This window comes from Cydia fagiglandana, chromosome 13, assembly GCF_963556715.1.
Source record: "Cydia fagiglandana chromosome 13, ilCydFagi1.1, whole genome shotgun sequence".
Taxonomy (NCBI): Eukaryota; Metazoa; Arthropoda; class Insecta; order Lepidoptera; family Tortricidae; genus Cydia; species Cydia fagiglandana.
In genome coordinates, this window is record NC_085944.1 from 18,585,357 (window position 1) to 18,612,063 (window position 26,707).

At 39.1% G+C, this 26,707-nt stretch overlaps 2 protein-coding genes across 4 annotated transcripts; one reads left to right on the forward strand and one right to left on the reverse strand.

Annotated features, from left to right (window-relative positions):
• Positions 1-977: 977 nt before the first annotated feature.
• On the reverse strand, positions 978-9,477 carry LOC134670413 (signal recognition particle receptor subunit beta). Of its 2 annotated transcripts, XR_010099053.1 has the most exons (7): positions 9,255-9,477; positions 8,421-8,587; positions 7,593-7,732; positions 6,698-6,829; positions 4,621-4,744; positions 3,155-3,601; positions 978-2,231 (listed from the first exon to the last, which is right to left on the reverse strand). XR_010099053.1 is itself a non-coding variant. In XM_063528257.1 (6 exons), the coding sequence occupies exons 1-6, from the start codon at positions 9,355-9,357 to the stop codon at positions 3,518-3,520; spliced, it is 750 nt and encodes a 249-aa protein (XP_063384327.1). In that variant the 5' UTR covers positions 9,358-9,477; the 3' UTR covers positions 978-3,517. The 2 variants fall into 2 exon arrangements, 1 of the variants encoding a protein (XP_063384327.1); XM_063528257.1 differs by having other exon boundaries at positions 978-3,601.
• A 144-nt stretch (positions 9,478-9,621) lies between these two features.
• Positions 9,622-13,242, forward strand: LOC134669830 (pyridoxine/pyridoxamine 5'-phosphate oxidase-like). Of its 2 annotated transcripts, XM_063527451.1 has the most exons (6): positions 9,622-9,884; positions 10,056-10,212; positions 10,936-11,035; positions 11,820-12,056; positions 12,457-12,476; positions 12,956-13,242. In XM_063527451.1, exons 1-6 carry the CDS (start codon positions 9,809-9,811, stop codon positions 13,119-13,121), a joined length of 756 nt encoding a protein of 251 aa, XP_063383521.1. In that variant the 5' UTR covers positions 9,622-9,808; the 3' UTR covers positions 13,122-13,242. The 2 variants fall into 2 exon arrangements, with proteins under 2 accessions (XP_063383521.1, XP_063383520.1); XM_063527450.1 differs by lacking the exon at positions 12,457-12,476 and having other exon boundaries at positions 11,820-12,076.
• Positions 13,243-26,707: the final 13,465 nt, after the last annotated feature.

A 26,707-nucleotide genomic window follows, 5' to 3' on the forward strand; every position in this document is an offset into this window, starting at 1 on the left:
TCGAGTGTTTCTTTCTCTGGGAGTAGAGGAGACATAATTGTGTAAATTTGCCCTTATATACTTGCACGCGGTGAGGACATATACACTTGGAAGCGTAAGTATTTTTAATTCTTTAAATAATTCGACGACAACGATACCAAAATACACAAAGGCCCATTGTTGGGCATCTGTGCCACAGCGAATGTTGGTAAATGCGATGGTGGGCCAATACAAAATTAATGTTGGCTACGGAACGAACCTCGTCCCAACGTTTTCCCTACCGTTGGCACCGTGGGCCCCAACGAAAATGCTACTAGGGTAAGGTGTCACTTTACCTCTACCTACACAGAAAACGTAAAATAGGTAGGTAAGTATAGGTCTAAAAATTCACGGGCTTTGTTCGCCTTATTTTATTACAAATGAGTAAGGTGCAAGTCTATACATATCTTTGACGTCGATTATACCTGTTGCACAAAAATATGTAGTATGTAATATGTACACCAACCTTCCATGGTTTATTTGCTTAGCTTGCCAATGCACGACATTTTTAGAAAAAAACCGGGCAAGTGCGAGTCGGAGTCGCGCACGAAGGGTTCCGTACCATAAAGCAAAAAAAAAAACGGAAAAAAATGCAAAAAGAAAACGGTCACCCGTCCAAGTACTGACCACGCCCGACGTTGCTTAACTTTGGTCAAAAATCACGTTTGCTGTATGGGAGCCCCACTTAAATCTTTATTTTATTCTGTTTTTAGTATTTGTTGTTATAACGGCAACAGAAATACATCATCTGTGAAAATTTCAACTGTCTAGCTATCATGGTTCGTGAGTTACAGCCTGGTGACAGACAGACGGACGGACGGACGGACGGACGGACAGCGAAGTCTTAGTAATAGGGTCCCGTTTTACCCTTTGGGTACGGAACCCTAAAAAAAACATGTATTACAACCAGGCTTAAAAGGGGTCTAACAAATGGGAATCAATAAATTAAAATACCAAAATATTTAAGCAAGCTTTATTAAAAATTTTGCTCGACAATATGTTCCGAATAAATGCATTAATAGCAGACAACATTACATTCAACCACCCACTCAACAATATCTCACATAAAACCATCTAAGTACAAAAATACTTTTGGAAACCATTCATTGTTGTCTTAGCGCTTTTAATATATAATTCGGTCAAAATGTGTTTTTTGAAAAACTAATTATAGCCAGCATTCTATGAATGTAGTATGATACCTTTGGGTATGGTGCTTTTTTTTGTTTTTTGGGGAAAGTATAGAATATAGGAAAAAAGTGTCAATGAAAGAAATATTCCCTATCAAATTCTAAACAAAAAAGGTTATATTCATTTTTTTGATACGACGCACCATATTCATGCTATGGCTAGATGAACTTCGACAAAATTTAACCGTTGAAAAACTTGCAGAAGATCAATATAGTACGTGATAGTACTAAAAGAAATCATACAGGACAATAACCTTGCAAGCTTATTTTCCGTATAAAATTTTTTTCAGTACTATCACATACTAACTTATAATGAACTTCAACAAGTTAATACATGAATATGGTGAGTCTTACTAAAAAGTTGCATATAACCTTTTTTGTTTAAAATTTATTAAGGATTATTTCTTACCTTGAAACTTATTTCCTAACTCTAATACTTTTCTCAAAAATAAAAAAAAACCGTAAACCGGGACATATTTCATGCTAAAAGGGGGGGTTGCGTCAGGGGGAGGGGGAGGGACGCTAGTGTGCGTAAAGCACCATACACAAAGGTATCATACTACATTCATAGAATGCTGGCTATAATTAGTTTTTCTTGCCCATACATTAGAACATAATTTAACCGAATCAATAGGGACCGCGCCGTTCGAGTTCGCCATCTAGTGGCTTAAATCTGAGACTTAAACTTGACTTTGACACTTAAACAAGGGCTCCTGTGCTGCCCTCTACATTCAAATAGCCTTTTTCACTTATAACAAAGTCATAACTGTATGCCGTCCCGAGCAATACCTATACATAAATATCGTTATAGATAAAAAAACTTTTCCCTTATTCCTTCTTGCAGTTTAGTGTGAGTAGGTATTTCATATTAAAATATGTAATTTAACGTAAGGTTGGCAGACTAATGCTAAGTATGATTAATTCTTTCCGTTTATAGTTTATTTTTCATGAGGATTAAATATAAAATGTGTAAATTAATAGACATTAAAATGCTAATGAAGCTGAAAGATATTTTTTGTACATAAACTACACGTATTGGGGACATCTTAAACGTCTTACATAGATGAACTTAGCCCCAAACTAAGCAAAGTACTATGGGTGCTAGGCGACAATACATACAGTGAAACCTGGTTAATTGGCACCTGGATAAATGGAAAACCTCAATAATTGCAACCAAAAGTCCGGTCCCGGTCCCTTGAGACCAAAAGGCCTCTATAATTGAAATTTTGGAACCTCTATAATTGCAATTTAGATTTTAGTGCTTTTCGTAATTTTGCCTCTGTAATTGACCACATCGCAACTTAAGACCTCTATAATTGACACTGTGCTAAAAAAATCCGTTATTTTTGCTCTTGTTTTTACCTCTATTATCGAAACGAGTCTTACTTATTACCTCTGTAATAATGTAGTTCTTTGTAGACAGCAGAAACAATATTTTAATAGCAATAATAATTTTATTTATATCTCCATCCAGAATTCAATTTATTTATTGGGTATCTATCACAGCCTGTAGTAGGTGAAATAGTTTTGATAAAAAAAAAAACAAAGTATGCTTTTTACATTCTAATAAAACTTTCTCTACAATTCAAGGGAATTTTTTAAACCCAAACGATAAGAAAATAAAGTGATAATTAATGTACCTAGTGTAAAAGTGCAAGTATAGACAGAAGCAATATATACTCGTAGACCAAAAACCCAAAACGTAAGCGTGTAAATCTACTTTAAATGGTTATTTGCACCTCCATAAAAGAAATTTGTCAGAACGCAACCTTTATTAATGAAAACCTCTATAATTGACACAACGATTTTTTGAACCTCGTTAATTGACCCGACCTGCTTAAATGAAAAACCTGGTTAATTGACAAAAACTGGCCGGTCCCTTGAGATTGCAATTATCCAGGTTCCACTGTATTTATATAGATAAATACATACTTATATACATAGCAAACACCCATGACTCAGGAACAAATATTGTGTTCTTCACACAAAATGCCCTTACCGGGATTCGAAACACAGGACCATCGGCTTCACAGGCAGGGTCACTACCACTAGGCCAGAATGGTCTTTTCAATTTATGCAAGAGGGGCTTCACTTAAAGTTGTTTACCTACAATATTGTGGTTAGAGATCGTTAGGTAGTGTTGCTCGGGATATTATCATTAATTACCAGAAATAGTAAATTTTATAGCATTTTTGGTGCAGCGGAGTGGTGTTAACGGTATTAGTATAGATAAATCCGCTGCTCCGCTGTACCGAAAATGCTATAAAAACGATGTCTGTTTATTACACAGTCCGTATACAAATAGGTGTATCCTAAAGTTTGGAGATCCATTCTTGCAGCGCGATCATCTGCGTGGGCGCATCGTCGTCGTCCGCGTTGGCTGAACCCTCCACCACCTGCGAAAGAGTATATTATATTATCATCATCTCCTCCTAGCCGTTTTCGGCTACAGCGACTGCTATGCTACAGCTGAGAGCGTCGCTGGTGCTATAAAATTATATTATATGACATTCTTACACAAATTGAGAAGCATAGACCTAGTATTATATAGGTAAGCTACACGCGTGCCTCCGTGAGGGACAAAACATACGCAAAGCGACAATATTAAAAACACGTTTTAACACTCCTGACAACATACCAAAAACAATCTACGTAATTCGGTCGGGTTATTTGTTGCCCACCATAAACCATACAAAATGTTTGGTGGGGAACAAACAAAAAGTGTGAGTGACAAGGACAAGCAATAATACTGTTTTCTCTGCTACTCCTAATGAAATTTCCATAAGTGCATCTCACTCGGTCGTTTGGCCCCTCCCCCGTGTCGTCTCAGCAGCAAGAAAGAGCAGAAGTAAGATCCAGAAGGTTTGTGTTGTGGGCACTCAGACGATATATATTATACAGAGTGGCTAAAAATAACTGCATTCCCGTTGCCAGGGAGGTTTTGGGATTATACTGAGCAACTTTTACTATGGAACCAACCCCGAAATCGCGAAAAAAAATTTGGCTGTTTCATATAGGTATTTTGGCTCGACCATTTTCTGGGGAAGGGTAAATTTTTTTTCGCGATTTCGTGGTTGGTCCCATAGTAAAAGTTGCTCAGTATAATCCCAAAGCAAAGCCTATGGCAACCGGAATGCAGTTATTTTTTTTTCGGGAGGCGAAGTTGCTAAAACTTTTCCATATTTTTTGGTTGCTTAATTTATGAAATACAAGTTTCGGCAACTTAGAATTTAGAAGTTGCCATGTTAGGAGCAATTAGGTAACTAATAAATATGTGACGTTCCACAGAAAAAGGTACCTTATGGCAGCCGGCGCTTACGTCGCATAGCGCCGCAATAATATTGGAGCGGCTTTAATAATAGCGTAAGTGCCAACCGCCATAAGGTACCTTTACCCGTAGGACGTCACATATTACCTCGAGTTTGCTGCTAAGTTGTGAGAACTCGAACGGTTTCCCCGGCTTGCCGAGGTAGGCGCTGTTCGGCGCAGACGGGTCCACGGACTGCAGCTGGTTGGATTTGGTCACCCGGACTAGGTTGCTGTGGACAATATACACATATTAGGGGTCATCCATTAATTACGTCACACGAATTTCTAGGTTTTTTGACCCCTCCCCCCTCCTTGTCACACTTGGTCACATTTGGCAAACCCCTCCCCCCTAGTGTGACGTCACATTTTTTCTACGAAATCGCCAAATCGAATTAAGTAAGTACCTAAGTATTATTAATATTTTATCAAAATATTTTTGGCGATATAAATATTAGTAATTGTATAACCCAAAACTGCTTAGGAAAGAAAATTAAACGAATAAAAACGATTATCGTTTTAAAAACTTGTTATTTAAATGTACAGTGAATAAAATAATTTAAATAAATTTTCGGTTACTGATGAAGTTAAAGTGACGTCACAAAATTTGTGTCTCCCCCCTCCCCCATGTCACAATATGTCACATTTTCTTGACCCCCTCCCTCCCCCTAAACGTGTGATGTAATTAATGGATGACCCCTTAGGGGACAATGCTACTAAGGCGTCGTATCTGGTGTTCCTTAAACCGTATAAGAACCGGAATAGGTCATTGCGTTTACCTGTGTAAAAAAACCGGGCAAGTGCGAGTCGGACTCGCGCACGAAGGGTTCCGTACCATAATGCAAAAAAAAAACAAAAAAAAGCAAAGAAAAAACGGTCACCCATCCAAGTACTGACCACTCCCGACGTTGCTTAACTTTGGTCAAAAATCACGTTTGTTGTATGGGAGCCCCATTTAAATCTTTATTTTATTGTTTTTAGTATTTGTTGTTATAGCGGCAACATCTGTGAAAATTTCAACTGTCTAGCTATCACGGTTCGTGAGATACAGCCTGGTGACAGACGGACGGACGGACGGACGGATGGACAGCGAAGTCTTAGTAATAGGGTCCCGTTTTACCCTTTGGGTACGGAACCCTAAAAATTGGCGCTGGACTGACTCTGAGAAATGCGACTGCAGAGGCCCTAAACAACCCGTGAACCACATGCTTTCGAATGCCCCATAACCAAGTATGACGGGTCACCCATGGATTTCAAAGACCTCACCTCACGAGCGACGCTATCGACTACTTACGGAATGCTATTAAGTTATGATTTGCATGTTAATATTTAAAAACACGGTGTATAATGCCATACACAGTGTAAAAGCCGCGCCCATGTAGGTAATCTAAGTTACATTCTCATGTTGAATTCAATTTTCAATTTAATTTTATTTAAGGATCAACTGAGAAAAGGGGTTAACAGAAAAAAAGTGTGAAAAATTAATAACTTTTGGGTTAATTCGTGTCAGAATCAAGACGACTGTTGATGACAAAAAAGTGTCCCCAGTTTTTCATACAAGTTTCGGGGTGTCAGTTTTGTAACGGTACATACATATAACATGTATGTCAAAATGTTTCAAAAGACTGACAATTTAATCGGACACTTCTTTTTTAAATCGTTAGTCCTCGATAGAGGCCGCGTAGCCAACATGCCAATCGATTACGCTACGTAGCGATCGAATCCCATTTGTCACTGTCGCACTAATATGGAAAAGTGATAGAGAGAAACAAAGCGTTTCCTTGTCGTAGCGATAGCGATTGTCACCTTGGCTAGGCCAGCTGAGTAGAAAAAATATCTAAATGGTACTTACTTTTCCCTAAAATAGCCCTAAAAATCTTGCTTATATCACAGAATAAGTAATAATACCGTACAGCAACGACACTTCCTACAAAACCGAAGCTTGACAGCGATTTAGGGTAGAATCGTGATATCCCTTTCACACACATGGCACTATCCTTTTCGACTATTTATTTAGGGTTGTCAAAATTCAAGTAATTATCTTATCTGTGGTCGTGTACGCAAAGGGACGTCAAGTTGTGTCAAACCTAATAATTGCTCGGAGCAAAGCTCAGCCAAACAGAGCCGAGTTTGCCCGAAGTCAGGAGTGTCTCCCCACTGCTTGAATTACATGAAATAATACTCACAGTTCCTTCTCCAACAAGCCCTTTATCACCTGACTGCCTTTGGCCAGAGGTAAGTCCTGCTTGTTGCACAGAATGAGCACTGGAGGCGAGTTGCTCTGCACTGTAGGGTCGGAGAGGATGGTGTACAAATACCTGAACAGAAATGATAAAGCATATATTATTTTAGAAGTGAGTCTCTAAAGAAGATAGACAAAATATAAATAACTAGCTTTTACCTGCAACTTTCGGTGTGTGGAATTAATTCTAGTAGTTAAGAGTCAGTATAGTGCCTGGATAAAATCTAATGGCAATAATTTTGAGCATAATATGCTTTAGTTGTCAAGCGGACCCCAGGCTCCCATGAGCCGTGGCAAAATGCCGGGATAACGCCAGGAAGAAGAAGAATATTCTTAAATGCTTACACCAATTAACAGGCAATACATTTTATCATTTTCACGCCTGTTTTCACCCTCCTAAGGAATGACTTCCGACATAAAAACTATCCTATGTCCTTCCCCGGGAGTCAAACTATCTCTATGCCGAATTTAAACTACATCGGATCAGCGGTTTAAGACACGGACGACAGCGGTAACAGAAAGACAGACACACTTTCGAATTTATAATATTAAGTATGGCTAATCTACACTTGCTCAACATCGCCTATGATGCCACATATTGCCTGGCTTGAAAAAAAGTGATTCTCTATGAAACGGCATTATGCTAAGTATATTACTCCTAATAAATTGAAAACCGCATTTGAAAATCACGTTCGTAGGTACACAACATAAAGCGCCGTACAGCGCCATCTGCTTTAGCTGTTAAATTTGCTACTTCATAACATTCCTTTTTCCATGATTTTCTAATCATTGTTATTATGATGAATTAATCATAAAATATGTTTTGTAGTAACACTCACTCGGCAACATCTCTGATCTCCTTCTGCACTGTCTCCGAGTCTATGACATAGACAATGCCTTTGGCGCTGCTCTTGTACTGGTCGAAGAACTTGTTCCGCAGCCTCTCTTGCCCAGGCAAGTCGACTAGCTTTAAGGTTTTCTGGAAAAGATACAAAATAAAAATTTTAATCAAATATATAATCTCGGCGGCGGCGGTCGGGTTGAGCTGGAGTGAGGCCAGAGCGGTCGCTGAAGATAGGAAGGCGTGGCGCGAGCTTGTGAAGGCCCTTTGCACCTCTGGGGTGCCTTAGGATAACAACAACATATAATCTAAATTATTCTTTGCATCCCGGGTTATCATCTAACAAAGTTTCAATTGGTAGGCGATGACAACATTTTTAGGGCTCCGTACCCAAAGGGTAAAAATGGGACCCTATTATTAAGACTCCGCTGTCCGTCTGTCTGTCACCAGCCTGTATCTTATGAACCGTTATAGCTAGGCACTTGAAATTTTCAGAGATGATGTATTTTTGATGCCGCTATAACAACAAATACTGAAAACAGAATAAAATAAATATTTAAGTGGGGCTCCCATACAACAAACATGATTTTATTGTCGTTTTCTGCATAATGGTACGGAGCCCCTCGTGCGCGAGTCAGACTCGCACTTGGCCTGTTTCTTTAAGTGTTTGGAGGGCTGCAGTTTCTCAAACCTGTAACGGAGCAGCAGCTGATGCTCACAAGGGTTCATTACACATCACCCTTAACCACTTTACGAGTTTTCCCATGGGATGCTTTTGGTCAAGGAAAAGTTCCTGGCTTGCGGTCTATAAGGTAATTATACTTACATTACCAACAGCATAATCTTCCACATTCTCCTTCATAGATGTGAAAGTCTGACGGTACTGCGAGTAGGCCAGTCGGACAAAAAGCAGGGTCTTGCCAGAGTCCGAGAGCCCTGTGAGCAGCACCGAGCGCCTCTGGTGGCGACGGCGGGAGAATAACCACCAGAATACTGAAATATATTAAAAATAATGTAACATACAGTCAGCAATAAAAGCTTGTACTTACCAAAAATGAATTATTTGCCAAAATATTATTAATTTAAGGGTATCTAGTAAAAGCAGACCTTAAAATAGAAACCCTCTCTGGGTTTAAAACAAATTTCTCAAAATTCATGTTTGAATCAAAATATGTTGTGAGATATCTAGCTTGTCAATAATGTATATTGTGCAGTTTCTTTGTTATATTTGGCCATAACACATTAATCTCATGTTTATTAATAACCTTGTTTAGCTTCATGTTATGGTAACATTGACTTCAAGATAATAATTCATATCTGTTTACAAATATGTATGAAGAATAACATTAACAACACCAACTAGGTATCTTATCATTGTACTTATAATAAAATATAATCTCATATAGGCTAAGTTTTAAAAGCATGGGCATCCATTTTAGGCTGTAAGCTAGTACTTAAACCACGTGGTTAATTTACTACCTTAAAATACCTATTTTCTTGGTCAGAATAAACAATAATCATTGAGGAAAACCATAAAACATCCATAGCGGTCATCAATGACGTAAAATAGCTAAATCCAACTAGTTGGAAATAGCAGAAATCGTGAAAAAATAGTTCTGCAATTTTATAGAGGTCAATTAACTGTAAATAGTCTACTTACCAAGTGTAAAAATAAGCACAATCAAGCTAAGTAAGGTTATGTATTTCGGGTCGTTCAGCATTGGTTCTGTGTGTATTTTCTCCTTTACTACTTCTGACTCCATTGTTGATTCGGTTATATTAGATTGCTTATTCCAAAATTAACACAACTTTCAGAGAAACTTTTTATTAATACGACGCAACAACACGAATCGGCATTCGTGGTTCGTGGTAATTTTGAACGATTTGACACTTGACAGCTGCCCTGTGCTGTGTTGCCATAACTTTCTCACAGTTTCTCACAAGAATTAACGTTTCTACCAGTATCTTAAACAGATTGAATAATATCAACACATGAAAATTGACATTGACAGATTTGATAACTTTTATTTTGTGTACGCTTGGTGTAATGTAAACTTATAAATTGAACTTCTATTCTATTATTATGTAAGATTCCCAAACCAGAAACAATTTTAGTTAGCATAGGTACACCTTGTTAACCTTTTGATGATAAGTTATTTACCCTTATAAAAGTTATTTACAAATTCATGAAATGTGCACACTTCTAGATTTCACATGAAACTTAAAAGACAATTTCTATCACTAGTGACTCAATACCGGTATCAGAGTAAGATGGAAGTTGACATATCAGGTAAACAACACACATACTTAAAAATATGGAGGCCTTGAAGTAAAGCAATGTAGAATTGCTTTACTCAAGTAGGCCCCCATATTTTAGTATTACCAATACCCAAGAATTCACTTCAAGTAATGACATTCTTAAATTCCATCCATTTATGACATATAAAATACTTTTTTTTAGGTCTGCGGAAGCAATGTAGGAGTAAAGATGAAGCTTTCCTCGAAAAGGACTTAGTATCTAAAGAGCCGATCGGGCAATTCAAGGCTTGGTATGATGAAGTGTGTGCTGCTAAAGATGTTCTTTTCCCTGGTGCCATGTGCCTTGCCACGGCGTCACAGTTAGTATAACATTTAAATAATTTAAATAAACATTGGCAACATTTTTTACTCAGACCAATAACTTAGTGCCAAACTGAGCAAAGCTTGTACTATGGGTACTGGGCTGTATATGCATCTAAACCCTGATCAGTAATGTATGATCATTGTCAAGAGGGCGCTGTTGTCTCATGTATAGGGTGACTGTTCAATATAGTATAGTATGATAGCCTTAGCCATAGATTAGTATATGTTATGCCTTAGCTGAGAAACTTTGTGATTAACTCACTAATATATTTGGCTTATTTCCACTAGTTGCAAGTTAGGTTACAAGCTGTTACCTGTGATAACAACGGAGATTTTTTTTTCTCACCTGTTACCGCTGGCTGGTCTTTTACATCTACATATTTAACCTAGCATTCCTAAAAAAATTAAGAGTAGCGGCGCGATTCGAACTTTAAGATATCGCGCCGTTAGACATTCACTAGATATGAAATAGTAAAGATATGTGACGTTCCACGGAAAAAGGTACCTTATGGCGGCTGGCGCTTACGCTCATTATTAACGCCGCTCCAATATTCAGTCGGGGCAATGGTACCTTTTGCCGTGGAACGTCACATATCTTTACTATATCTTATCTAGTGCATCTCTATTTCATATCCCGAATCGCGCCGTAGATATAGTGGTTGCAAGGGATTCTAGCAAAAGGTTCCTGATTTAAATTAATTTGTTTATTTTTTTCGCAGGGAAGGATATCCATCTGCCAGATATGTCATATGCACTAGCTTCAGTAAAGATGGTTTCAAGTTCTTTACTGACTACAGCAGCAGAAAGTCTAAAGAAATGGTATGCTTTATTAGTCTAGTAATGAATTGTCCTTTAAAGCCGTAATAACAGACTACCGCACCGCAAACTTGATGCGGTCAAAATATCACTTTCTCGCTCTAACTTACAGATGCGTCCGTAACACACCTACAGCAACCACCTTAAACACTCGATATGTGCACCGCAACGGCACCAAGGTCGCGGTGCGTTGCGGTAGTCTGTTACAGCTTTTAACATTGTTAACCATTTAAGCATTAACAGACGGGAGTACCGGACCGTGATCATGGTACCGTCCGAGGCCTGTTCGGTCGAGTGTAAGGTGGTTTGATGTACGTCCGTTAAAGACGCAGCTATAAGTGAAAGCGAGAAAGAGATAAGCTGACCGGACCAAAACGGGCATAACGGTCACGGTCAGGTATGCCCGTTTGTTGGTGCTTTTAGAACTGAATTATTTACCACATACACATTTAGCAACATGACTTAACCAAAATTTTCTACTTCTATCTCTGCCTTGTTTTCGAGTATGAGTCTTTACGTTTTTTTGAGGAATAGGCTATCATATCGCACGATATGTAACCATCGTTTTTAGACTAAAATGATGAAGCGTATTCGTCTCCTTTGTTTTTTATCTGCTGCTAGGGCTACCCTGGTTTTCCGGAAGAGATAGCATATAGCATTAAGCCTGCTTGTTGTTACCTTATTTACAATGTACATTATGTACACCTGTTTCTGTTTGTATAGCTTTTGTAGTGCAATGTAAATATTTACTAATAAGGTTTCGTAAATATTTACTAATACATTTCAGGATAAAAACCCCAACGTCGCGGCCACATTCTACTGGGCTGCCTGCGACCGATCCGTCAGAATCGAAGGACAAGCAGAGAAGTTACCCGAAGAAGAATCCACAGTAGCATTCAAATCTCGTCCAGTTGACGCTCAAGCGGCTGTATGGGCTAGCTCGCAGAGTATTCCGATTGAATCGAAGACATTATTAGGCGAGCGACAGAGCGAGTTGAGAGATAAGTTCCTGGCTGAGAAGGAGGTGTCAAAACCGAGTTATTGGTAGGTAAACTAAAAACAGATCTTAAACAAGTTACCCAAAGAAGAATCCAGAGAAGGATTCAAGCATCGTCCAGTTGAGTTGAGCATCAATACTCAAGTAACTGTATGGGCTAGCTCGCAGAGTATTCCGATTGAATCAAAAACCTTATTAGGGGAGCGACAGAGCGAGTTGAAAGATAAATTCCTGGCTGAGAAGGAGATGCCGAAACCAAGTTACTGGTAGGTAAACTAGACAAACACATATCTTAAACAAGTTACCCAAAGAATAATCCAGAGAAAGATTCAAGTATCGTCCAGTTGAGTTGAGCATCAATGCAAATTTAGATTTTCTTGTTCCGCGATAGACCCCTAGATTGTGAGATAAGTTCCTGGCTGAGAAGGTGTCGAAACCGAGTTATTGGTAGGTAAACTAAAAACAGATCTTAAACAAGTTACCCAAAGAAAAATTCAGAGAAGGATTCAAGTATCGTCCAGTTGAGTTGAGCATCAATATTCAAGTAGCTGTATGGGCTAGCTCGCAGAGTATTCCAATTGAATCGAAGACATCATTAGGCGAACTACAGAGCGAGTTGAGAGATAAATTACTAGTTGAAAAAGAGGTACCGAAACCGAGTTACTGGTAGGTAAACTAGGCGAACACAGATCTTAAACAAGTTACCTAAAGAATCCGGAGAAGGTTTCAAGTATCGTCCAGTTGAGTTGAGCATCAATGCAAATTTTGATTTTCTTGTTTCGCGATATACCCCTAGATTGTAGTATTGGCGCCCCCTACGCAGAATTTCGCGTAATATTCCCTATTTACTCGCCTACAAACGTCAGTTTAAGTCGGAAAAATTAAAATAATAATATTGTTGTAATATTTGGCAATTTTTGTTCCAGGGGAGGATACATAATACGGCCGAGCGCTGTAGAGTTCTGGCAAGCTCAATCCAATCGTCTTTCTGACAGGATACGGTTCAGAAGACCAGAAGACGGGGAAACTCCGGATGGGAAACTACTTCATGAAGGCGAAGATGGTTGGGTTTATGAAAGACTTTCGCCTTAATGAAAGATTTTGGACCTTGATGGGCGTCTGAAGGTGCATCCACACCTCACAACACTTCAACATCCACATAACATTCAAATTCAAAGTCAAAAATACTTTATTCATGTAGGCATAGTAACAAGCACTTATGAACGTTTTCTTAGTTAACTTACCTACTGTTGCACAGCGTTTCTCCACAGTTGCTCCACAAAAGTAAACTGCGGTGTGGAAGCACCTTTAGACTTAGAGCTAATTCTGCAAAATGGTCATCGATTTCAAGAGTAATGAAATCTGTCTTGTTAGTGTGCTGTGTTATGCTTATTACTAGATCCGTGGGTCTGGCAGCTGTTCATTGTTGGAGGTCACAATCGTTGACCATTTTCCGGGGCTATAATTGTTTTTTTTTAGCATTAGAAAGAACTTGAAAGAAGGTAAGCGATCTTGACATGTCTTTTAATTGAAACACGCTTTTTAAAAATCAGTAACTATTACTTATGAAAGCAGAAGAATATAAATAATCGTATTAGATCTATAATTGTCACATATATATTTGTCGTAACTTATTTAAAATGTGTTTTTCAATTAAAAGACACATCAAGATTGTTTACCTTATTTGTAATGCTAAAAAAACGAACTATAGCTTCTCTATCTGATTTCAAGCCAAATTAATGGTGTATTCCTATTTGTCTCCACCCCACGTGAGCGCGGCCATACATAAAGGAGGATGAGACTGATTCCACAAAATAGATAAGTACAGAAGTCAATCACATGTATGTACTTTACTTTTCATACCTACGCCCTACGCTCGGCGGTCGCTCTAGGGTTGCGATTGCTGCGAACTATGACTTATGCACAAAAAACTATCGTGGTAGTGGCACTCGTATCTATCGTATCGTATCTCGTATTTAGTTGTTTGATTTATTGTTGAGGATGAAACGGGAAGAATGGAAATATAAATTAATAATAACATTAATAACTCAAATAGGTATTTTAATTTTAATTTCATTTTTATATTACAAATTTGCCACAGAAAATATCTTGCGATGATTCCGAGATTGGCGAAATACACGATTATTATATTTTTAAGTGTAATAAATTCGCATTCTCATGTACAATGTAATAAATTCGCATACGCATTCTCTCTGAAACCACTGGTAGCTTAAAAAACGACAATTCACCGTTTAATGTTGAATTTAAACAACCGTCCACTGTACAGTTATAATAACTTTTTGTTTTATTTCTCCATTATTGCACAAAAAAGTTCACAGACGCGTGTCTCAAGCGGATGGCACTCGCGCTCGCACTGGTCCCAACTGGTCCGAGATATCGTGTCCGTGAGCAGTGTCTATGTGTGCGTTGCTCGAGCGCGCTTTGTATGTAGGTTGATTTCTGTATCTATCTGTTTTGTGCTGATTCTTACGAATGTATGTAACTTTCTACCTGCCTACATATTCCCATCTGTGTCCGCTAGGGAATAACAATTTTAATAATAGAGGTAACCATTTAATTGCCAAAGAAGACTTGTAATAAATAAAAAAGTGCTTCCAAACTGTCTTTGTATTTTTCTCTCTTTGTACAGCTGACTCTTATGTAGTATTTATATGAATCAGGGGAAGTGGACTGGCAAAATAGAGCAAAAACAATATATAGATATGTATAATATAAATATATTTTTACTGTATTTTTCTTTTGAAAATTAAGCTCATAATATCCTTTCATTTGGACACTATTTTTTCAGACGTAGGTATTAGCGAGAAGGATAATCAATAGTAATTGCCTATTTTGTAAAAAAAACATGCCATACAATTAAATCACTAGTTATTTATAAAAAAAAGTCCCTCGCCGCGTCTGTCTGTGTGTATGTATGTTCGCGATGGCCTCAAACACTACTGAACGGATTTTCATGCGGTTTTCATCTATCAATAGAGTGATTCTTGAGGAAGGTTTAGGTGGATAACTTGTTAATGTTTTGTGTAGCCCGTGCGAAGCCGGGGCGGGTAGCTAGTAAATAAATAAATCAAAGTTCCAAACATACAAACTTTGACATTTATAATATTAGTCTTCTTCTTGATCGGATCACTCTTGAGTCTTGACAGAGCGTCGAGCGGTCGTGGTCATCATTGGAAGTCTCCGTTTGACGGCTCGCCTCCACTCCACCCTGACGGCTGCGCGTTTAGCGCATTCGTGCAAGGGGCCGTTCATTGCTGCCTTTATTTGGTCCGTCCACCTCATGGGCGACCTTCCTCGCGCACGGGTACCTTCTACTCTACCCTGCACCACCAGTCGCTCTATGGATACATCTCCACGTCGAGAAACGTGTCCAAAGAAAGTGAGGATGCGAGCCTGAACGATTGAGGATAGATAATATTAGTACGTAGTACGTACGTTAGTACGTAGTAGTAGTATATATATTAGTAGGATTTACCTTGCCTTACTAAACTTAACCAACCCTGCCAAACACTAGATCACATCCAAGCCCATAAACCTTCATTGGTACCAGTTACCATAAGAATACCATAGATTGGAAGCCTAATGGCTCCGAAGTTAGTAAATAGTTGCAAACTTTGGCAGTTAAATAAAAATTGCCGATTTTATTGAATCGAGTTTCTTCAGAATGAATTGAATTTAATTTAGGACGTCGAGATTACATTTTGAACCGACTTACAGATGTCATCATCATCATCATCTCAGCCATAAGACGTCCACTGCTGAACATAGGCCTCCCCCTTCATGATGGGGGTGAATGCCATAATAGCCACGCTTGGCAGGCGGGTTGGTGATCGCAGTCGAGTACACCGAATTTGAGGGACGCTGCTGCCCGTCCACCGGTGGTCTTGGACGTAGTTTGAGGACATACCCGGGTCCACTTACAGATTTAGTGCTGCCCAAATATAATTATGTACAGGTATGTACCCATCACTGTACAAAAAAACATCATCATTACACCTTATAAAACAAAGTCCCCCGCCGCGTCTGTCGGCGCGATTCGGGAAATGAATTAGAGATTAACTAGATACGATATAGTAAAGATATGTGACGTCACACGGGTAAAGATACTTTATGGCGGCTGGCGCTTACGCTATTGTTAACGCCGCTCCAATATTATTGCGGCGCTATGCGACTTAAGCGCCGGCCGCCATAAGGTACCTTTTCCCGTGGAACGTCACATATCTTCACTAATTCATATCTAGTGAATCTCTAATTCATTTCCAGAATCGCGGCGCCAGCCGCCATAGGGTCCCTTTTGCAGTGGAACGTCACATATCTTTACTATTTTATATCTAGTGAGTCTCTAATTCATTTCCCGAATTGAGCCGTGTGTTTGTGTATTTTGTATGCACTTTGTATGTTCGCGATAAACTCAAAAACTACTGAACGGATATTCATGCGGTTTTCACCTATCAATAGAGTGATTCTTGAGGAAGGTTTAGGTGTAGGTAGATATAATTTGTGAACCCGTGCGAAGCCGGGGCGGGTCGCTAGTTATTATAAGTAGGTATATTAATGTAAATACGTTTCACTGACACACATATTATATGTAGTAGCACAGAATAAATAATAGTACTAGGTACAGAAGACTCACTCTCTAACAAAACGCGTCTGTCACGATCAGTACAGATATGGCCGCTAGGTGGCGACAGCGCCACGCGCTGCTAATGGCAAACCCCAAAATTGGGGCCGAACGGATGTACTTTTAGCTACCTGTAGCAAAGCGACGAAATCGCGGAGTGAGACACGCCTGGTAGTAGGTAGTTAGTTATTGGTATGTGTGAGACAAATGCAATGAAATTTATATCATATTTCTGAAATCCGAATACGCCTCCAGGTAGCTTAGATTCGCAGGGCGATATCACCCGATTCATATCCATTATTACTAATCGCACCCAATCAATTAATTATATTTCCTTATTAATAACCCGTATATAGATGACCGATATTCTGAGATATATTAAATACGTAGGTATATATTGCAAATTGAGTTGAGTGTAGTAGTATATTTACTATGTGTACATGGATAGCGCAGAGAAGCTGGCCGATGGGGTCGAAAAGTGCTCGAGTGGAGACCACGGACTAGCAAGCGCAGCGTAGGACGTCCACCCACAAGCTGGACGGACGACCTTGTTAAGGCCGCCGGAAGACGCTGGATGCGGGTCGCTTCCAACCGGTAACAATGGAGGTCCAAGGGGGAGGCCTATGTTCAGCAGTGGACGTCTTATGGCTGAGATATTGATGATGATGATGACATGCGTATAGTGTACAAAAGTATTAAATGTGCATAACAAAGGATGTGCTTGGGAATCCTCAAAGTATTGTCGGAGAGCCTTGATTGCCCTATAACTAAATACTGGGTCGAAGTGGCCATCGGCAGGGCCAAATAGGATGAGGCCGCGTCCAATCGCGGGCCAATTTGTCGTGTTTTGTATAATTATTTTCTGTACCTACTAACTTAGTTCTAAAGTCAAATCATTGATCTGCAGTAAATGATTATTATTTTATTTTTATAACACACAAATAAAGTTGTAAAAATTTAAAAAAAATATCTAGTCGCACGGCAATATGTATTACATGCACCATTTCGGACCGTTGACTTATTATATTGGTACCGCGCCTCAGAGTGCATTCTATGACACGGATAAGAGCAGCATCCACTCGGACTATCGGCGCGATTCGGAAAGTAAGTTAGAGATTAACTAGATACGATATAGTAAAGATATGTGACGTCCCACGAATAAAGGTACCTTATGGCGGTTGGCGCTTACGATTATTAACGTCGCTCCAATATTATAGCGGCGCTATGCGACGTAAGCGCCAGCCGCCATAAGGTACCTTTTGTCGTGGAACGTCACATAACTTTACTATTAATTCATATCTAGTGAATCTCTAATTAATCCCGAATCGCGACGCCAGCCGCCATAAGATACCTTTTGCCGTGGAACGTTAAATATCTTTACTATTTCATATCTAGTGCATCTCTTATTCATTTCCCGAATCGAGCCGTATCCCTTACATTATTAAAATGGGTCTCTGCGTGTGAGGAAACGCTGGTGGCCTAGCGGAAGCGTTGATGATGATGGTGGCCTAGCGGTAAGAGCGTGTGACTTTCAATCCGGAGGTCGCAGGTTCAAACCCCGGCTCGTACCAATGAGTTTTTCGGAACTTATGTACGAAATATCATTTGATATTTGCCAGTCGCTTTTCGGGTAAGGAAAACATCGTGAGGAAACTGGACTAATCCCAGTAAGGCCTAGTTATCTGGGCTGGAAGGTCAGATGGCAGTCGCTTTCGTAAAAACTAGTGCCTAAGTCAAAACATGGGATTAGTTCTCAAGCGGACCCAAGGCTCCCATGAGCCGTGGCAAAATGCCGGGATAACGCCAGGAAGAAGAAGAAGGGACTCTGCGTGTTGGCTTTTGCTCCACGCACGTCTCTAAAATGTTCGGGACACCATAGTCACGTGTACGGAAAAGACATGAAACTTATTGCACGTTAATACTATAATAATTGAATACTTAATTCTATGTTAACAGGAGATGTGGAATAGAATGAGCTGATAAAGTTTTCAAAGTAGCGAAAGTTGGGGAATATGCAGTTCACTGAGAATTGCTTTACACTTTCATAAGATTCAGAAATTTCAGAAACCGTTTCCAGCTTTCGTAGTTACTTCGCATTTACCGTTAATAATAGGTAGGTACCCGTTAAATTTTGAAATGGATTTAATAAGTACGAGTTCAAAAACTACATACGATTAGGTAAGGTAAATCAAGTTACCTATAATATCTTGTTGTAATTCTGTTATATCAGCCCGATAACAATACTAACACACTTTGTTCAGACTCTTTGTACAATTTTTGAGCGAAGCGTTAGCGAATGTCTCCGTTCTGACTCGGGCAAACTCTGCTCTCGTATGTTCTCTACAGGCCGCAATTCTTAACCGATTCTCGTGAAATTTTGTGAGCAGGTTCAATAGTTATACATAATTTTTCTTCATTATTTAGAAAATGTTCAATCAAAATGGTGGAAATGGGCACAAAGGACTTAAGTGCCAAATTGTGAGAACGCTGCGTCAATGACTCTACGAAGTAACTATTTCTTGTTTTAATTATTTTTACATACATACATACATACATCACTGGCTCAGTGACCCAAAGAGGATCTTGGCCTCTGACACAAGAGAGCGCCATTCTGCCCTATTCCCCTATTAATTATTTTTAAACTTATGAATTTTATTGCGCTTAATTTTTAGATTTATTTTACCATTGTTTTAGTATTGTTTAGTTAGTTTTTTTATTTCATATATTTATTCGAGTTATAATGAAACATAATTGATTAAAACAACGTTTCCTTTGACAATCTTGACAACTATTAATAGTTTTTGGCGTTCAACGGTTTAAAAAGCGCCGTAAACCCAATCTCCACAAACATTCAATTATATTACACCGAATTCAGCTCAAATCCATTGGCATTCGTCCCAAAAATATTACTCTAGAAGTAAAATGGGAATCCGGCCATTTCATTCGACGTTAATAACTAAAAAAAGGTTCAATCAGTTTAGTTGCAATCCGGAAAACAAATCTGGGTCTCGTGCGGTTTCTTAAGATGGGAAAATGACGGGCAGAGTTCCGATATACGTAGAGGGTTCTCACGTTCACTAAGTATAAAACCATTTCAATTCTTTAAATATTAAATAAGGTTCCGAATTTTCAGTTATGAGATACCACAGCGCCGTTCCGTCAACGCAAGCTCCCGATGACACTACTTGGTACGGAGTGAAACATGTCGAGCGTTTTTCGGCTAAAAATACGTTTTTTAATATATGTTTTTTTATGATATAGGAGGTAAACGAGCAGACGGATCACCTAATGGTAAGCGATTATCGCAGCCCATGGACACCCGCAACACCAGAAGGGCAAGCGCGTTGCCGGCCTTTAAGATGGGAGTACGCTCTTTTCTTGAAGGGTATGTCTGTCTGACGGAAGTTTTGCTTTACCCAGTTCCTGGTAAATCGGCTCTTTTCAGAGTGATTTCTCAATGAAGCCGAAAATTTTGAAGGTTAACTTTCCTTATTATAAACTAACAATAAAACTCCTATCTTGTTGATCCCTAAACAATATGCAGCCTTGTTGCAATCTCGACAATAATAAGATCGGTTTTAATCTCCGAATCGACTCACGCTGACGCGGCAGAGTCGGCAATAGGGAGGGCTCCCATCCATTGTTCTAAAGCTTTGTAGGTTCATTGAGGTAAGTTCGAAAGCGGGCTAATTTTGAACATAACAAATATCATTTAAACTAGAAATTTAAACTAAACACAAGAATCGATTTTAGTTTGCAACCTGTAGGTGAAAACACCGGAGCTCATGGAGCAGATTAGAGGTTACCTACCGGACGTACCTACGAGAAAAATGGACTTCGCTCTCACTTGGTCAATAACCCGAAAATAATAACATTCCGAAATAAAACTTCATAAGACGATTTCGTAACACTTAAAATGCAGTTTTTAAATAATTTAAATCTTATAAAAGCCATAAGGCCATAATGGAATTCGTGGAAATTACAAAAGCCAAAACACTGCTAGCAATGCTAGCATACTTCAATTATGGTGTTCCGTTATTTTATGTATTCATAATGAATTCCAGTTTGATTTAAGCAGTTTTATGCTTAACCCTTCAAACGCCGTGCCTATCGTGCGCGGCGCGTCATCGTGAACCTTGTTGAAATGCACTAAGGTTAATATTGCACTGTAGCCGCGCGTGTCAGTTGATGTTTTTGTTGGTCGAAGGGTAAAGGTGCCTAACAATTTCACAAATAAAAGAAATGAACATCAAATATGAAACGATACCTAGTTATGTGTTTACGAGTTGGGTGGTTGTTTAGCAGTTCCGCTTCACCAGGTGATATATTTTGGATGCAAATGTTTGCTCCGTTATTTTATTGAGAATTAAGGCCTGTGCACACCGGCTGTGTGTGCGTGACGTGCACGTGCGCGTGCGGAGTTGTAGTATACAGATCCTTATGAGAGACGACACACCCCTTGCGTGACGTGTGCGTGTGTGGCTCCAACATTTTAGCGCACGCACACGCGCACGTCACGCACACGCAAGCCGGTGTGGCTCGGCCTTTAAGGAGTTTCCTTAATTATGAATGGACCCTGTATGTTGACCGGTGTAATACAGTTTTTTTGTAAGTCCTAATTTTTAGGGTTCCGTACCCAGAGGGTAAAAACGGGACCCTATTACTAAGACTACATTGTCCGTCCGTCTGTCTGTCTGTCTATCTGTCAGATTTTTTTTTTCAGACAAAAATTATTTACCGAACAAAAATGTTTACGATTCAAACAGCCCCTCACTAGCGACACCTGGTAAGGGCCCTCGGCATTGACTTATCCACGTCCGCCACAGCTCTTTACGGCTCTCAGCTCGCTCGCGAACCAAGATTGCATTCGAGTGTTAAAGGGTTTAGTAAAGTTTACACTGTCTTTAGAATCCTAGTGTAAATTTCATTCGAAAGCGTGACGTACGTACGCGTTTGCGTTAAGTCTAATTTTGTATGAGATTTAGAACAGCGCGCCAAGCGGGACGTTTTGGAAACTCAAAATCCCATACAAAATGACGCTTAAAGTAAACTCGTACGTCACTTTACGCTTTCGAATGAAATTTACAATAGGGGTACAGTCAGGCGTGCTCACTCCGCGATTTCGTCGTGTTTGCTACAGGTAGCTAAAAGTCCATCCGTTCGACCCCAATTTTGGGGTTTGCCATAAGCCGCGCGTGGCGCTAGTCGCCACCTAGCGGCCATCTGTGCTGATCGTGACAGACGAGTGAGTGAGTGAGTCTTCTGTACCTAGTACTATTATTTATTCTGTGGTACAGTCCAATCATGAAATGTCTGTCATATCAAGGATACACGTTGTGTTCGCCTTATCATGGTGTGTAAGATAAAACGTTTGTCTCTTTTTATCGTACTGTGGCGGCATGAAAAGAAAATTGTGCACGTCTGAATGTTGTAAACGAAACATTTTGAGAAATGCAGATAAAAATTTGTAACGAAAGCAAATGCTAAGACAAAGTTATAAGGGACGTGATTCTCCGTGTATAATTTGACGTATCCCAAATGATATCGAAAACGTATTTAAAAAAAAAAAGTCAAGAATTGTCGCAACAAACTTACAGCAACAAATCGAACAAAGAGAAAACAAAAAAGGTTACAGGTTACATAATAAGGTTAAAGTCCAATAGGGTTGTTAACTGTATATAAAATATACACCGTGAAATTTTAGTGGTTGTTTTCCCGCGGCAGGGCTATTTGCTATCGGTAGTACTTTCGAATTATGATAGACAAACTTAAAAATAAACTGTTTTCCAAAAAAAAAAATTACAAAAAAATAACCTAAACTCGAACAAGCGAAAAACAATAGTAACACACTAAAACTGCAAGTCGACGACAGTTCCCGATATTGTAAACAGATAAACAAATAAACATGCATATGTTACTTTTTTAAACTGTGTAACAGGCTAGAGTGCTTTACTGTTTGACAACTGAAATTAAAATTTACTTAGACTGTTCCTTCACGATTAACAGTTGAAATAAAACCTTTTTATTAGTTTGATGATTGCCATTACGTTGTGTCAACTTTGGTAAATCGAATAAGTACATCCTCTTCGCTTATTAAACTAATGTGATAACAGATCCTGTCAATGTCATCACTGCTATTTCTAGTAAAATGGATCGACATTACGAATATTCTAATTTAGAGTACGTCGCGATGGTGCAGCTGTACGCTAGGGCTAACTACGACTCCCACGCCGCCCGGCGACTTTACGCGGAACCGGACCATTTACAGTCGCTGCGTCTTCGGGGAATTTTAAACCCCCAAGTTCCACACGGACGAACAATTGTCGCCGCAACACAGCGGCTGCTTAACCACGGGCAGTTTCAAACGCCAGCACATGCACAGGGCAGAGGTGATTGTGTATTGAACGTGGCGGATTGCAGTTCGAACAATTATTGCGGTATCGGGAAGTTTAAGTGTTTGTTTAAGTTTTTGATCATTAAAAGCTTGATCTTAACTTGTTATGTTTACTTTTTAAGGATCTGCAAACTAACTGCACGTAAAATGTGTGAAGGAAAAATAAATGGAACTACTTTTTAGGTTATTTTGTTTCATTCACTCAAAAGAATTAGGTAGGTACTACTGCAGTGCTACTACTGGTGTTAGGTCACTTTCGAGTTTCGTTCGACACATTTATAAATCTGGCATTTCTTAACATTATTTAAAAAAAAGATTACACGTCGACTATATATCGATAGCAGAATCATTTCGTTGCGGGAAAACAACCACTAAAATTTCACGGTGTATTAGTTATATTCGTTATTAGGTATTATATTAGTTGCGTACAGAAGAAATTATGTTTTGTATATAACCTACACAGGTTCACATGACAAACACCTCAATGCGGAAATATGTGACGTTCCACGGCAAAAGGTACCTTATGGCGGCTGGTACTTACGTCGCATAGCGCCGCAATAATATTGGAGCGGCGTTAATAATAGCGTAAGCGCCAACCGCTAATATAAGGTACCTTTACCCGTGGGACGTCACATATAAGGATTTCAGTTTCCAACCTCGTTTTCAATAGAAAGCACCACGTGATCACCGATCAGCCGTCATAGAAAATGACAAGTCGTATGCCTCGGCCCGAGCCCGGCCCGGTCTAGCATGAGACATCCTTTCTGCTTTGGGTGCTTCCACAAGACAAGACAGATGTTAATTTAATTGCTATTTTGACACTTCAATCACGTTGAATTCAACTGACAGGCTAATTCGAATATACACTGATATCAGAATGACATTTGAATCATGTTATTTAGTTATAGTGCGTCTCACGAGGCCAGTACATGTCCGTACATGTATAAGCGAAATGCACAATATCTAAATAACATGATGTAATTATAATCATTCTGCTGTCAGCGTACGTATGAATTGGTCGGTATAAATAAATAAATAAATAAATAAATATTATAGGACATTCTTACACAGATTGACTAAGTCCCACAGTAAGCTCAAGAAGGCTCGTGTTGTGGGTACTCAGACAACGATATATATAATATACAAATACTTAAATACATAAAAAACACCCATGACTCAGGAACAAATATCTGTATCATCTGAACTGGTATATATTACATTTGATTTCAAGTTTTAGTTTCTGAATACAGACCTAGGTTTCGATTTCGCTCGGCGGCCGTTTAGCTTACACGAGTTACAACTTTGTCACACGAGGTGAAAGCTGGCGAGCCGTATCTACCTCAAAGAATATAATACTCACTAGGAGAAGAACGGTAACTCCATACAAAAAAATGTCCCCAACCGTTTATACTAGTGGCGCCGTGTACCAATGGAACTAAAGTTGACAACCGGTTTAGCCTGGCGGGTATTGGTAGGTAGTAATTCTGTTGATAAACATATTTGTTATCGTGAGGAAACCGGACTAATCCCAATAAGGCCTAGTTTACCCTCTGGGTTGGAAGGTCAGATGGCAGTCGCTTTCGTAAAACTAGTGCCTACGTCAAATCATGGGATTAGTTGTCAAGCGGACCCCAGGCTCCCATGAGCCGCGGCAGAATGCCGGGATAACGCGAGGAAGAAGAAGAAACATATTTGTTATCTTCATATCACGAAATTATATGCAAGATGCAAATATTACCCCTTGTTTGTGGTATTATCAATTGATTTAAATAAAAGGCATATTTATGTTTATAACATTGTATTATTTTATTTATTAAAAAAATGTTTTACTCGTACATATAGAAATATACACTGAAAATTAAACTCTGACAACTTAATAAAAAAATAGACATTAATAAAGCGCATTCACAAAGTTTTCAGTATAATACAAATAACTTTAGGCATGCCTACCTATTACACTTTACACACGGCATTTTACAGACATTTCTAACTTGTATTCATACATTTCTTCTCGGTTAATTAATACGCTTTCCAGATGCGTTATGATGCGGTTCCTTCTGAACCCACCCACTGAAGCTATCAATTTCACTCAAATATGTATCTTCAACAGCCGTTGCTCCGCATTTAGCACATTTTCTATGGGCATTGCTGTAATCCATGTAGGTACAGACTTACAGAGTCTTAAGTGGTAGTACCGCTACGTTGTATTTATTATTTAAAGATTTAATAAATAAAATTTTCGTTATGAACTTTAACCACAGCAGTTGGACAGAGTCATTAACAAATATATTTTTTTATTATGATGGGTAGACGTACCTACCCTCCATATATTTTATGAACATCGATAAAGACAGTTGGAAGCAAATATTCATTATAAAACTTAATCGCGTGTAGTTAGGTTTTAAGTGTTTTAAGTCCCGTTTTATGATTAATAATGTAAAAAAATTCGTGAAAATTTAAATCTTAGTTGGGAGCAATCTTGCTGTAGAAAAATGTTTTTATTTTGATTACTGGCAACTTTTTCTAGGAGGCCAAAGCACACATAGAAGCTTCAGGCGCATACATGCGCAATTATTTGGGGACATAGCTTTCTTAGGAAGTGAACAGGCCTTGATCTACCTACAGTCACTTCACTTTTAAATTTTTTTAAGTTATCTAGTGGTGTTACCACGAGCGAATATGTATTATTTATGTCAAATTTGTGACGTCCGACGGGTAAAGGTACCTTATGGCGGTTGGCGCTTACGCTATTATTAACGCCGCTCCAATATTATTGCGGTGCTATGCGACGTAAACGCCAGCCGCCATAAGTTACCTTTTGCCGTGGAACATCACATTTATGCGTAGTTAGATGCTTAATGAAAATATCCAAATCATTTAAGTTGCTTCAATTTTAACGGGAAGCTCACGCTTGTTCGTTTAAAAATTAAATTTAGAAATTAAAACTCCTTCTTTTTGAAGGTACTTATAAATAGCGTATTCTCGTATTAGATATTACGAGTGTTATAGCGGTGTGCGCGACCAGTATATCGGAACATATCCGGTATATCCGGTTCATCTGAACGTCTGTTTGCGGCATTGGCCGGAATTTAGCTCAATAATAATCATCATCATCTCAGCCTATATACGTCCCACTGCTGGGCACAGGCCTCCTCTCGAGCGCGAGAGGGCTTGGGCTATAGTCCCCACGCTAGCCCAATGCGGATTGGGGACTTCACATACACCTTTGAATTTCTTCGCAGATGTATGCAGGTTTCCTCACGATGTTTTCCTTCACCGAAAAGCGACTGGTAAATATCAAATGATATTTCGTACATAAGTTCCGAAAAAGTCATTGGTACGAGCCGGGGTTTGAACCCGCGACCTCCGGATTGCAAGTCGCACGCTCTTACCGCTAGGCCACCAGCGCCCTCCTCAATAATAACTTTGTTATATTATTGGATTCAATATTTTATTTACCAAAAAAAGGCAACTGGTAAATAACAGATATTATTTTTCTTTGCCGTCATAGCTCTAGTTACGAGGGCCATTAAATATTACGGTATCATTATCAATACCATTAAATCACCAGTATTTTTAACTCGCTTAGGCCCACTTGCACCATTCCACTAACCCGGAATTAAGCGGTTAAACCGTTAACCT